This window comes from Haliotis rufescens, unplaced genomic scaffold (assembly GCF_023055435.1).
Source record: "Haliotis rufescens isolate VD_foot unplaced genomic scaffold, xgHalRufe1.0.p SCAF_6, whole genome shotgun sequence".
Lineage (NCBI taxonomy): Eukaryota > Metazoa > Mollusca > Gastropoda > Lepetellida > Haliotidae > Haliotis > Haliotis rufescens.
In genome coordinates this window covers 11,078,798-11,092,379 of record NW_025964334.1, presented here as the reverse complement: position 1 = coordinate 11,092,379, position 13,582 = coordinate 11,078,798, and the positions used below count along the sequence as shown (strand labels likewise).

Sequence of the window (13,582 nt, the reverse complement as noted above, 5' to 3'; positions counted from 1 at the left end):
TGGCGATTAGGTGTTAGTCATCATTGATTAACTCATTGATCCTTCAGAGGTGATTATAAATATGTATCAAAAAGAAACTGAAGTAAATTCATAGGTTGCTGTGGAATGTTAATGACTGTCACTGTCAGTCAAGGCACGGGTCAAGTCAACAGTTTGGGTGTGAAGTTCTTCATTTTGTCCTAGAATGGGTCGCAGCAATGATATTGGATCACGAGCATGCACACAAACACTCTGATGTGGTTCAAATGCGTGCCAGAGCGCTGAATTGAAGATTCAAGTTGCTAAATGATCACCAAAACGCTTCTGTATTTATCCGAGCTACGGAATTTCCAGGAGATTCCCCAGAACTGTGTAAGTAGTGATTCAGGGTTTACGTCTACGTCTCGTGAAAAACATAGCAACGTCAAAAGGTGTCAGATTTGCGGTCATGTGACCGACCGAGCTGTATATCACATAAACTTCACAATAAATAATATTACAGAATAGACCCGACAAACCAGTTGATAGCATGGATGAGAAACTGCTCCGTGAAGGTCTACAAGGATACATATTGTAACCACTTGTTAACAATTTTAGTCTGATTTTACAAGAACACTTTACGGGAACACAGTGTCTGGAGAGGTTCTGTGCTTATTAATTCACAGAACCAAAGGGCTGATTTCCCTCTCGGATTCCTGACGGCTTCCACTGCATACTTACCCCCAGTTCATTCGGCTATCCGATGCCACATAATCCTCCGGTTGCCCTCTTGGTGATGTCCGTCGCCGAAATGCGTGTATCTGCCACCAGACACCTTTACATATGCAGATAACAGGCCTTCCCAAACTGAGTAGTTGGCAGTGGATACCTTGAAGGATACCTTATTTCCGGATACACGTTGATGGCAATCAGGAGCTGTATCCTCTTGTGAATACCCGGATGCGTTTCGGGAAACACCCCGTTTGGTGCAGTGAACAGTAGCGATAATTAATGTGCACAGAAAAACAGCGTAGATGGATTACACCCGGAACAGGCATTGATAACTATGTGCGTTTATGGACGTAGGTAAGCTTGAAGTGTTAGTTTATCGCACGATGACCCTGGTTCGATCCCCAACATGGTTGTAATGTACAAAACCCATCTGTGTGGTCTACACTGTTACATACCATGAATATTGCTGAGCGTAGCGTAAAACCTCACCCACATATTTCGTTTAACAAACATGCGATTAATGCAAAAACGTATGAGTACTGATCATTGGTGAACAAATTCGAGAAACAATCCGCAAACTCGTCTCATATTTATGGAGACAGGCGTCATAATTTTTCGTAATTCCTCCACAAGTTAAAGTCATTTGAAAATGATGTTCAGATCCGAAACGTTCAACGATGAAGGAAGTGTTGTAAAATACCTAATTCATAATCCTCTCGAATTGATTTCCAATACTGCTGTTATGCTTTACTGATACCTCAGTACCCACGGCTATATGTTCCGTTGAAAATGACACATGCCAAATCGAATGATAATAACTAATCATATTTAGAAGATATTACAGGGAATCCGAGCTAATTGCCTTTGGCTACTATCTCTACACAGTATTCTCAACCCTTTATCGGTTGTTAAAAATATTACCTCGTTGACTTTGGAGTCGCATTCCGATTAAGAGATTAAATATAGCTGATGTTACAGGTGGATGATAAAAAAAGCGTTAATCGATAGACAGATCAGGTATGGGAGAGTCATCTTTTAACTGTTTAGTAATTGCGGCGCTATCAGATATGTTATAAGTAGTAATAGCTTATTGACTATTCAAGTTAAGCATTATGTTAAATTATTTAATTTCGTAAATGTTATAGTCTTTATTAATATGATAATGAATATGTAAAGGTTATTTTAAATAGTTTATCATAAAGTACATTCAATGATTTATTTACTTTATCCATGACACATATTCATGATCGGCTATAAGAAAATAACTTTTATCGTCAATAATTCGATACGAATGTCCATAGGATTTGACTACGTCAAAATTGTTTAAACGGATGATTTTCACCGCGGTCAACACCGCACCTGCAGTTTCCTTGTCATAAGGAGACTTCCTATATACGGCTTTTTGTACCCCTCTTCCGGATTCATGGAAACACATGTCAAGCAAATGTATGTTTGTCCAATGCATTCCGTTTTTTTATTAGTCTTACCATCCGTATACATTTGTATTCTACTTTTGACACAACACTTTGCATGCTATCAAACCCACGAAGGCCATTTCTAATCATTAATACATTCCTCATTCCCTGGATATCTACCCTGGTCCTTTAACCCCCTTGGGTGTATATTTGCATGCAGTCGTATGTAAGATGATGTCTGATTGGGCATGAAAGGCCAAATAGTGGGGGCAAGTTATATGAATGGATCACTAACAAGCAGTGATGACACCAGAGATTCGTGAAAGGAGGACTAGGCTCATGACAAGTAGCAGTCCTCGCAAAATCGTTTCAAGTGCCTCAGAAATCACTTGTGTGTGTACCTACTCACATTTAATGACCTTTGTCAGTCATATAAGTTATTGATTATCTTAATAAGACAGTGTCAGCTGCACATTTGCCACACATTACAATGTCGGCATCTTGCCTGGAAAAGGGACGCTGATATTGTGGTATAGTTCTTCTTAAAGTTATACAATTCTATGGTAGTTTAGTTTACAACAGCTATGATCTGCACATTCATATTATAAATGTCTTAAAGTGATTTGATCGGGAAAATCCTTACTTGCCGTTGCCTTAATCATATATTTTGCCTTTCAATCTGTGGGGAATGATAGTTGACTTGTCTTTAAATGAGTTTGTGACAGGTGCCACCAGTGGGGTATGATCACCTTTTCACGAATACCTAGTATCATCGCTATTTGATGGTGATTCAGAAACACATGCTCATAATATAGTCGGAATCTTACAATCGACTCTGCTTTTGGCAGAGACTTCGTAAGAGTATGGAAAGGGTTTTGTCGCTTTTATTTCAGTATGACATCGCATTAAGCAGGTATTAGCGATAGTTAGAATGACTGAAAATAACATTATTGTAAAACATCTTCATGTACGCCTCCAACACAACTTATGTGTGTGTCTTATCAAATGTAATTACCTATTTCAATCTATCCGTTAATGATTACCTAACTGCACCCTGTTCCTAAGTTTCACAAGATGTTGGCATATTGCCTGAACTCTGGCTACAGATTTTGAAACATGATTCCTCTATAAATGATTAGCGATGTGTACAAAACAGTATATAACCATGTAGCCTAATGTTCCATCCTTCATATGAATTCATTTGTTTTTCGTTTATCAATGTTGCAAAATTGGCGCCTGTGTAAGTGAAAACACGACAATAGCCATAAGTTACAGTTACTTCGTTGTAATTCCTGATTTCAGATTTCCCTTTAATTCCTGGAATATTGGCGACAGAATACTGTTGCGAATTGAAGGTAATGGGGTTTAACGTCGCGTCCAAGATTATTGCAATTATATAGCGACGTGCATGCACGTATGTGTGTCTGTGTGTGTGTGCGTGGCTGCTTGTACTCGTCCGGACTAATGCCGATTTTATAGTGCTTGCCCAATGAGATACCATGCCGCAGTTTAACATGAATACCCCACTCAGACACATTATACTGACTCCGAGTCCTTGTTTTAGCTCCTTAATGACGAGCGTCAGGCAGGGTAAGTATAACAAGTATAATCTTTTACCGTTGTTTGGTATGGCGCGGAAGGGAATCGAACCCCGTACCTTTCGCTCTTCGTACAGGCGCTCTGCAACTAGACCACATCAGCGGTCAAATAGTGTTCCTATCATTGCATCAAAATACACAAATTTCTTCTTTCAAAGGAGGAAGCGAATCATGTGTTTTAGCAAATTTTCTTTTCTATTAAACATGAGGCACAAATTATTTAAAGAGAATGTATTCAGTGTCTTAAGCAACAATGTTAACATGATTGCTATAATCGTATATGATGTACCATTGGCACTGGTTTAAAGCAGACAACTCCAGTCACTGAACCGACAGCAAACACCTGTTGTCTTGTCTGGACGATTTGTCTAGCTTGTCGTGGCATTACAAGCTGTCATATGCTACAGCTCCCAGATTGACAGTCTGTACTAAAATGTGAACATTCCCGTAATGTAACAAAAGACGACGTCAGTAAATGTATGTGTGGGCTATATCCCAAAGTCAATCTTTGCCTATTAATGTCAGTGAACTTTCATTCACGGAGGCAGCTCATCCTTCTTGATAAATAGATAAATATATAAATAATCCTTCATGTTCAACGAATGACTCCTATCACTCATAGGCACAAGGACTTGACTGGTGGTTTAGTCTAGCCAAGACATGGTCTCAACATTCAAATAATTAATGTCTAAAAAGTCACTGGATCGTCGAAATAGTAAACGTAATTATGCTTTTGATTTGACATCGCATTAAGCTGGTATCAGCGATCGTAAGAATGACGAAGTAATAACATTATTGGAATGTTTCGTCCACGTACAACGGCTTTCAAACTGACATGCAATGCCAGTAATAATGTGTTTCTACTAATGGGGTCAGTGAATGAGGGTTATACCGATGTGGTAATGGTCAAATATGCCCTCGGACACCAAGAACTGGCTGCAGACTTTGCACCAATGACAAGAATAGATCCCGTAGTTTTTACTATATGTCAACTGCTATGCATCTATGTAAGCATCTTCCCGAGGCAAGAGAGTTAACTGACTATAAATGTCCAGTTTCCACCCTTGCCGAACTAGGCTGGGATTATGGAGTTACATTTTGGCTGGACTAACGAGTCTATGCATAGACCAATCAAAATCGCGCACCGAAATCGAAATCCGGTTCGTAAACTGTCATGCAGAGTTCGGTCGATTGCAGGATTTGCAAAGCATGTGCTTCGCCAACTCGTTGTCAACAGATATTTTCCAAATCTTTTCATGTTTCTAATCAAGGTGCTCACGTGATTTGATGTACTTCGCGAAGTAAGAACCGTTTTATCACAAAATAGATCTTGATGGTCGATCAGATCGTCTTGACTGGGCGCCTACATTTTGTTTGAAGCAAATGCATGTGATACGAGAGGTGGAATCTGATTGGTCCATATGGGAGAGGCATAGAATGGACATAACTCGTAACAGCCACTGGTGGCGCTACGATCGAGCCAGGGAATTCAAGCCTAGTTCGGCAAGGGTTGAAACTGGACTTGTAAAGTCAGTTAACGCTCTTGCCTCGGGAAGATGCTATGTAAGAGGTGAAAGATGTTTGTTACACAGTTGACTTCTTCCTAAACGTATATGAAAAAAAATATTCATATATACATGCAAATAATTACATTGTATGTGTTTGAAAGGCATTTAACCAAGCAAAGTTTTTGTGTTTGTTTCCATTAACCGAAAAATACTGGCCGCGCCCACTACCACTCCCAATTGTCTGATAAAAGAGAGCGTGAGACTTGTATTACGTTATTGCGCTTATTATTGCGTATCGTTGTCCGCTGTTGTTATTCGGTTGCTAAGATGTCTGTGAAGTTACTGCTTTCGACTTATGTATAAGAACTGACATCAATATATTGTCAGCGTTTATGGAGGCATGAACGCAAAAACCGGTGTGCACACTTTGCGTAAACCCTCTGCGCTGATGTGTACAGTGTTCACATCGGTTTTGACGTTTATAACTCAATGAACGCAAACAAGATACTGATGTTATATCTTAAGTGTATCCTACCGAGTTGAGTTAAAGTTCATTTTCCGATATATTTACATTTTTCCATATCAATTCATAAGGATTTATAATCAACGTGAAAAATGTGAGAATATGAGGGAAAGATAAAATTGAACCCCCCTGTTCATAAATTGCACTTGTCCGACATTGGCGGCGTCGGGTTCTATTCAGGAGTCATCATTGTTTTTATGCGGGTAAATATTTAAAAGCGTGTACTTTTTACCAACATACTTTATCTTCTATGATTTTTACTCACTGCAGTGTTTTATTATTGTACGTTTAACAACTCCCACTCGTCGTGTATATCTATGATATACTTGTCTGTCTCTCTGTTAAGGAAGCGTTGTAGGGTCACGTTGAATTTTTGTTTGTCTAAGTATCTCCTGCGTAGGACTTAGTATCTTCTACGTAGGACTTAGTATATTCTACGTAGGACTTAGTATCTTCTACGTAGGACTTAGTATCTTCTACGTAGGACTTAGTATATCCTACGTAGGACTTACTATCTCCTACGTAGGACTTCCTACCTCCTACGTAGGAGAAAGTTATTCTAGTCCATACTAAGTCCCATGTATGAGATAGTAATTCTAGGCCATACTAAGTCCTACGTAGGAGATAGTAAGTCCTACGTAGGAGATAATAAGTCCTACGTTGGAGATAGTAAGTCCTACGTAGAAGATACTAAGTCCTACGTAGGAGATACTCAGACGAAAATAAAATTCACCGTGGCCCTACTTCTCTGTCGCTGTCTGTGTGTATTATATATATTGTATGTAATGTTAGGTTAATGTTTGACAGCTATTTGCATGTATGTGCTTCAAATAACGTTATTCCTCAATTCCGCGAAAGAATATATCCGAGAATTTCAACGTGATAGCATAATGTAGAGAAGGGAAAATTGGTATGCAAGTACATGTAAGTAGACGATAATTTCAGTCGATGCGGAAATAACTACACACTAACGTGTACATGTCTGCAGGAAGATTGCAATGATAGATCATTTTATCATTTTATAGGTAGATATCATTTACATACATATTTATGTATGTTAACGTTCTCATATATCGGTTATTTGATTACGTCCAAGAACGGATTTGTGTAGTTGCTTATTACTCTCATGAAATGGATTCACTCGGGTAAATTCAGTTCATTCTAAGCATGAGGTTAATTTGTTTAATCAAAGCCCATGCCACTATTAAAGATCACAAACACACATCCTTTTGTGCGCATGCTTTAGGTTTAATCGTCATGTCATAATGTTCGCCTAAAAACTTTGTTAGAGAAAGTTACTCTTAAGTCGTAGATAAAATATTATATTCAAAATTACTTTATTCAGATCAGTATTTACATATTATATACATGTCTAAGGCAATAATTAAATTATTTCATATCTTCTGAAAATAAGCATGCGACAAACCAAATACAATTAATGCAATCATTCGCTGATTTGAAACCCGGAGCGGTTACGTCACGAATAAAACATAACATGAAAGAAACTTCGTTTTGATTCTACGGTAGAAAAGTTGTAAAACATAATCGGTTAAACTAAAAAAAAATCTTCATCTAAATTACACAGAAACATAATAACAAATCATACTTGTTATGTGAAAACGAACCATGTTACCAATTCATTCCCGTGTTTTTTTTAACATTAAAATAGCTTATTACACTAAAATAATGACAGAATGATTTTCAGTGAGATTATTTGCTGTATTTACCGAAAGTGTCATGCCAGCAACACTACCTATCCTCGAAACACCCTTCAACAAATTATTAGGAAGAATGAATGATGTCAAGGATCCCAACGTCATTAACGACCTTGAAACACAACGGTCACCCAACAAATACGAAATTACTCAACATAAGTTTATACAGTACAGGCAGCGTATACGACTAGGTTGAAATCAGGAGTAGACTGCGGGGTCGTCCAATGGTATGATGGTAGAGAACTATGAAAATCACTTCCCTTGTAAATGGACAAAGTCGAGTTATGTTGGATTTGTGTCTGGACGACACTTACGTTGTGTCGCCAATTTCTTTTCTTCCACTTCAGGAAGTATGTTATTAGGATGCGTCTTGGGACGAGAAATTCTGAAAAGAAAAAAAATACATCAGTAACGACGATATAATGGACTCCAACATTTTTGTAAGAGAAAGGTTCTGTGGGGTTCATTTATACACATTAGAGATGGCTTATGCTTTCCGTTTTGACGTAAGTGATATCCTTTTTACCGCTTTGGCATTCTAATTGAGCACTTTGATATGGAAATGAGTTCATTGGCACCAAAAACCTGTTTTGTTATATATCATTATTCATGCCTGTCTTTTTACGGTCTGTAAATATTTTAAGATGAAGAAAACTTTGTAGCGTACTCATCCGTTGTGTGTTTACTGAAGCTATGTAAACACCCAATAGCTTATAGATCTATGTATATTCACTTAGGTAAAACTTAACCTTGTATATCATGATAACTTTTAAGAGGAACTGACGTACAAAACCCGTTACACATTTCGAGACAAATATAATGTATTAACCGCATTTCAAAGGGCCTTTTAATCATATTTTATATCCAGTTTGACAATTCATTGTCGGTTCGAGGCTGGCGTTTGATGTGTACGTTAAGTGGCAGCTTGAACTATTTCAAATCATAAACCAGAAATAATGACGTAGATGCCTTTCTAATAACAATTCTACCTCACAGGGAATGCAAATAAGCGAAACAATGTAATAACGGGGTGCCAAGGGGCATTTTCCAAACTGCATATTGAGCGGTCTAAAAAAGCGGAACAGACACAGTGTATATCCCCAGTGGCTTAAGAAATAACATTTTGCAATCCACTTAATCTCTCTTTGATTATTAAATTGACTGTCCCATAGGCAATGTCTGTCTCCGGATGTAAATATTCAAACATCGGAAAGTGATGGATAGAATAGATTTTAACAATTTACTTGTGACAAAATACAGTTTTATAATGCAAACTGCTTATGTACTTAGCAAAGCACAGATGCAGTTCAATCAGTATATTATTTAATCGTGATAAATACATTCTTATTATGAAATATGAAGACCTACCAATACTCAAACGTGTACCACGTTATAAAGACGACAATATCTGCTAATTACAGTTACGAAGCAATACTGTTGTATCACTGAATTAATGTTTTCATAAGTATGTTTTGGCAAGATTATATGTGGTTGCAATGGCTTGTGGTCACCAATGCTTTATTGTACTTACGTCTGAGTCTACTTTCTCAGCTGATCTCTTGCCTAATTGGGCAGCATCCATTCTCTTTCCCAGTCGTGCTCCGAACATTCGTGAGTCCATTTGCCGCTTTTGCCGTTCAACATCAGAACCGTCCCTTTTCCCGAGTTGTGCATTAAAGCCATAGGAATCCATTCTCCTTTTTCCAAGCTGCCCAGCAAATCCAAGGGAATCAACGCCCCTCTTTCCAAGTGTTCCAGCAAAGCCAAATCCATCCATGCCCCTTTTCCCAAGCTGCCCGGCATATCCGAGACTATCCATTCCTCTTTTGCCTAGTGTTCCCATGAATCCATAATGATCTACACCACGTTTGCCAAGTTGACTTGCAAAACCAAACCTGTCAACGGCCTTTTTCCCTAACTGACTTGCGAATCCCAGTTTGTCCATTGCCCGTTTCCCAAGTTGACTCGCAAATCCAAACCTGTCCACAGCCTTTTTTCCCAGCTGACTGGCAAATCCAAACTTGTCCATACCTCGTTTACCGAGTTGACTGGCAAATCCAAACTTGTCCATACCTCGTTTACCGAGTTGACTGGCAAATCCAAACTTGTCCATACCTCGTTTACCGAGTTGACTGGCAAATCCAAACTTGTCCATACCTCGTTTACCGAGTTGACTGGCAAATCCAAACTTGTCCATACCTCGTTTACCGAGTTGACTGGCAAATCCGAACTTGTCCATTGCTCTTTTCCCAAGCTGACTTGCAAATCCAAACTTGTCCATGCCTCGTTTACCCAGTTGTCCAGCATATCCCAAATTGTCCATTCCCCGTTTACCAAGAGTTCCAGCGAAGCCCAGACTGTCCATTCTACGTTTCCCGAGAGTACCGGCAAAGCCCAAATGATCCATTCTACGTTTACCAAGAGTTCCAGCAAAGCCCCAATGATCCATTCCTCGTTTACCAAGAGTTCCAGCAAATCCCAAAGGATCCATTCCTCGTTTACCAAGTGTTCCAGCAAATCCCAAAGGATCCATTCCTCGTTTACCAAGAGTTCCAGCGAAGCCCAGATTATCAATTCCTCGTTTACCAAGAGTTCCAGCAAATCCCAAAGGATCCATTCCTCGTTTACCAAGAGTTCCAGCAAATCCCAAAGGATCCATTCCTCGTTTACCAAGAGTTCCAGCAAATCCCAAAGGATCCATTCCTCGTTTACCAAGAGTTCCAGCGAAGCCCAGATTATCAATTCCTCGTTTACCAAGAGTTCCAGCAAATCCCAAAGGATCCATCCCTCTTTTACCTAACCGACCTCCAAAGAGAATTGGGTCAATACGTCGTTTTCCTAGAGTTCCAGAAAAACCTAGTGTGTCCACTGATTGACGTTTTTCGTCATTATTGTTTGTAGCATATACTGATTTACTCACATCCTGGTAATATCCATCAGTGTCTACATTGTCTTTTACCTCACTTTCACTGGCATCATCTGGTGTTTGTGGAACAACAACGTCTTCGGCTTGGGTTGATGATGCCAAAAGAATATATGTAACTAATCCCAGGCAGAAAGGTGTCATCCTTAACAGCATCGTCCCTAGGTTTACCTGGAACAAATAATACAAATAATTGAACGGAAACGGTAATGGAATATGGACCGTCAAATATGTTGGTTAAGTCCCCAAAACTCTTTTGCATGCGATGTAGTTGAATTATGTCATCAACGAAGAAATCAATATCTTGTAAACAGAATCATGTTACAGGATAGATTATTCTTAACGACTTGGAAAAGTTGAAATTTTCAGCAACTGTCTATAAAATACTGATCGGCTAGTATCATGTTACTTTTAATAGCTTATAACAGGACCCACGTCCCACATTTATTTCTCCTAAAGATTCTTACTCTATCAACAGATGGGTTATATCTTTTGAGATATGTTAGGCGTAGATGTCGATGAGGCAGGTAAACAGACGTACAATGTATATTGCAACATTTTATCAATTAACATGTTCTTCACAACACTATGATCCAGACTAACATAGTTTTCTCATGACTTGTTATTTAGAATATCTTACGACCTGTCGGACCATTAGTACCGTCCAAAGCTGCCTTTTAAAGATAAATTGATAGTCAGTTTTCACCAATGAGTTTACTACGATCTCGCAAGGTCGGTCTAACAACACGTTCACCCAAGTTTAACAAGAAACACGAACAGTTGTTAAATAAAAGACCTCACATATTATTTGTGTAATCATTGGAAAGTTATGTCCAACAAATCCTCGTAGATATTTATTTGTCAGGGAAATATGAACCATCAAACATTGATATAATGCCATGCCATGGTACTGTTTTCTAGGTTTATGAACTGACCTTTTCACAAATGTATCAATGTATCAATACATGTAATGTATGTAACGTAAAACGTGTTTTCAAAGGAGAGGTGAAACGGTCCTTTGTTCACAATAGATCATGTCATTTCGACCACGGAGGTATATTATATCATCCAGTTGAAGTTATACTTTAACGTAAGTTAATATATGCGGTTATCTACAATGAATTTATATTATGTTAGTTTAAATACTTTAGGTACGAAACAAAGAGCTAGTATTAATATATTTACCACATAAAGAAATGCGTACCATAGAATCATAGTTCATAGATGTTTCAATGAGATGTCACATGTGATGCATTTATGAGCGTCGGTTCACAGAACATACCAGTATGTTCGTTTGTGCATCAAACAAAAATAATATCTCTTGAATATGAGTAATTCTTCATATATTAACCAACATATATGCCGCGGTTCTTATGTGGGTGAGCATATATCCAACCACATGCTTTGTTTGTTCGTAACAGAAGGGCGCAGGCAGTACAACCATCTCGGGGGTTCCAGGATTGAAATGCAATATTTAACCTGTTTATACTCAGGATGTCTCCACAATATTCGTGGTAACAGTTTCCCCAAAGCGGCACACACCTTCCGTCTGAGCAACTATGGGCGTTCAACGTTACGCTGGCAGTCATGATTACTAAAATAATTTTGAAAGCGAGGTTAATGCCAACTCACACAGTCCCACATTAATATTTACTCTTTAAGTTGCACGATTGATAGACTGCCTTGAATTTAGCCATGATCATGGGTTTTCAGAAATACATTTTCACTATATTTCTTACACTAAAGTCACTTAAGTGTTGGGATGATCCGGGACAAAACAGGTCCAAAGTACATGTACCTGAATCTTGTCGTCGGAGACAGCTATAAAGGGTATCGGGTGGTCACGCTCTCAATGACTCGGATCGTTGCCGTAATTGCTTTCAGTCACCGGTTACTTGTTCCAGACGAGATTACATAGAACCCACAGTTATATAGATGGAATGATTCCAAATGCATCGTTAACTCACTCATTCACGTCCAATTAATCCTACTCATATTATCTCGCGGAATTCGGCTTGCATTGCCAACTGTTCTCATGATGAGTGGTTTCTGTGAACATCATGATGGCCCAAGTGATGACAGACCTAATTTGTAGAGAAGCAATTCACTGTCAAAGCTACTGGCTCATCAAAAGATTGTTCATGCCTTTACAAGGGGTGAGATGAACCGATGTGAGTGGCATAACCCACTGATAGTTGCGTTCATGGTTGACGGAAGGTCAGATACATAAAGGGCGCGTGTCGTAGATAGGTGTCAGTTTGACACATGAATCACGTCTTCCTCTTCTATTTGAATTGAGGGAGAGTCAAATAGCAATGTCACAGTGTTCCTATTTCATATGATCTGTCAATCAGAAATGATTTGAGAGCTTGTACAAACCTCATTATGCAGTCACATGTGCTTCACATGCATGGATTTGAAAAACGTTAACCTCCTTTAAAGCATATTCATTTAAATGTCAAGGAATGACAGATTATGCTTGCTATGACACTCAAAAGGAACCAGACACATGAATATTGTTTCATTTGTTGTATTTTTCAGAAATACATCATTTATGGCTTGCATTCCAGCTCTTCTGGTTCAGTTGTTTTCACCAACCAAGAAGCTAAAAACATTTGTTTAAAATTCACCCAATTTTGGTTCTTGATATTCTTATAATGTTGATATGTTCATGTCAAACGTGATCTACAGCACTTACAATGAGAGGTGTTAAACAGCCTGTTTATAATAACGATTAAGTACAAGAAGAATCAATACTCCAAACCTACAAAAATATGTCGCTCGACCATTTATCCACAAGCGAGAAATAAGCCACTGGACAACAAGACGTTTCCCAATCATTTAAAGCCGAAAATATGTCTTTGATGATATAACTGCATTGTATTCCATGTACCAAATAACGGACTTACTTGTAACGAATTTTAGAGTGTACAATGTATTGTAGGTCAGTTAAAATAAATGATCCATCGCCAGGAATGAATACGGAGATGCTGTCGCATGTAAAAAAATATGACCTCCCGACTGTCGATTCATTTAAACAAATAACGTTAACGTCCAAAAATATTAGTCTCGATCATCCTCCGAAACAGATTCCATTGAGCGTCAAAAGTAAAATAGTGGTAAAAATTACATGAATGGATCACTTCAAATCAGTGATGACACCAGGTGTTCTCGAAATGGGTTAATGGAATGCGCCCAAATGAGCAAGGT

The 13,582-nt window shown here is 38.5% G+C and overlaps 1 protein-coding gene across 3 annotated transcripts in view; it reads right to left on the bottom strand.

The window, feature by feature from the left end:
* Window positions 1-7,054: 7,054 nt before the first annotated feature.
* The window catches only part of LOC124120082 (buccalin-like), a 41,915-nt gene continuing 35,387 nt past the window's right edge, over window positions 7,055-13,582 (bottom strand). Inside the window, exons 2-4 of one of the 3 annotated variants that reach the window (XM_048386269.1) lie at window positions 10,204-10,543; window positions 8,981-10,161; window positions 7,055-7,834 (exon numbers count right to left, since the gene is read on the bottom strand). In XM_048386269.1, coding sequence (XP_048242226.1) covers window positions 7,808-7,834; window positions 8,981-10,161; window positions 10,204-10,528 — 1,533 coding nt within the window. In that variant the 5' untranslated portion in view covers window positions 10,529-10,543 and the 3' untranslated portion in view covers window positions 7,055-7,807. Of the gene's footprint in view, window positions 7,835-8,980; window positions 10,544-13,582 lie in introns of all 3 variants that reach the window. The other 2 variants (XM_048386270.1, XM_046482819.2) reach the window with 2 other exon arrangements.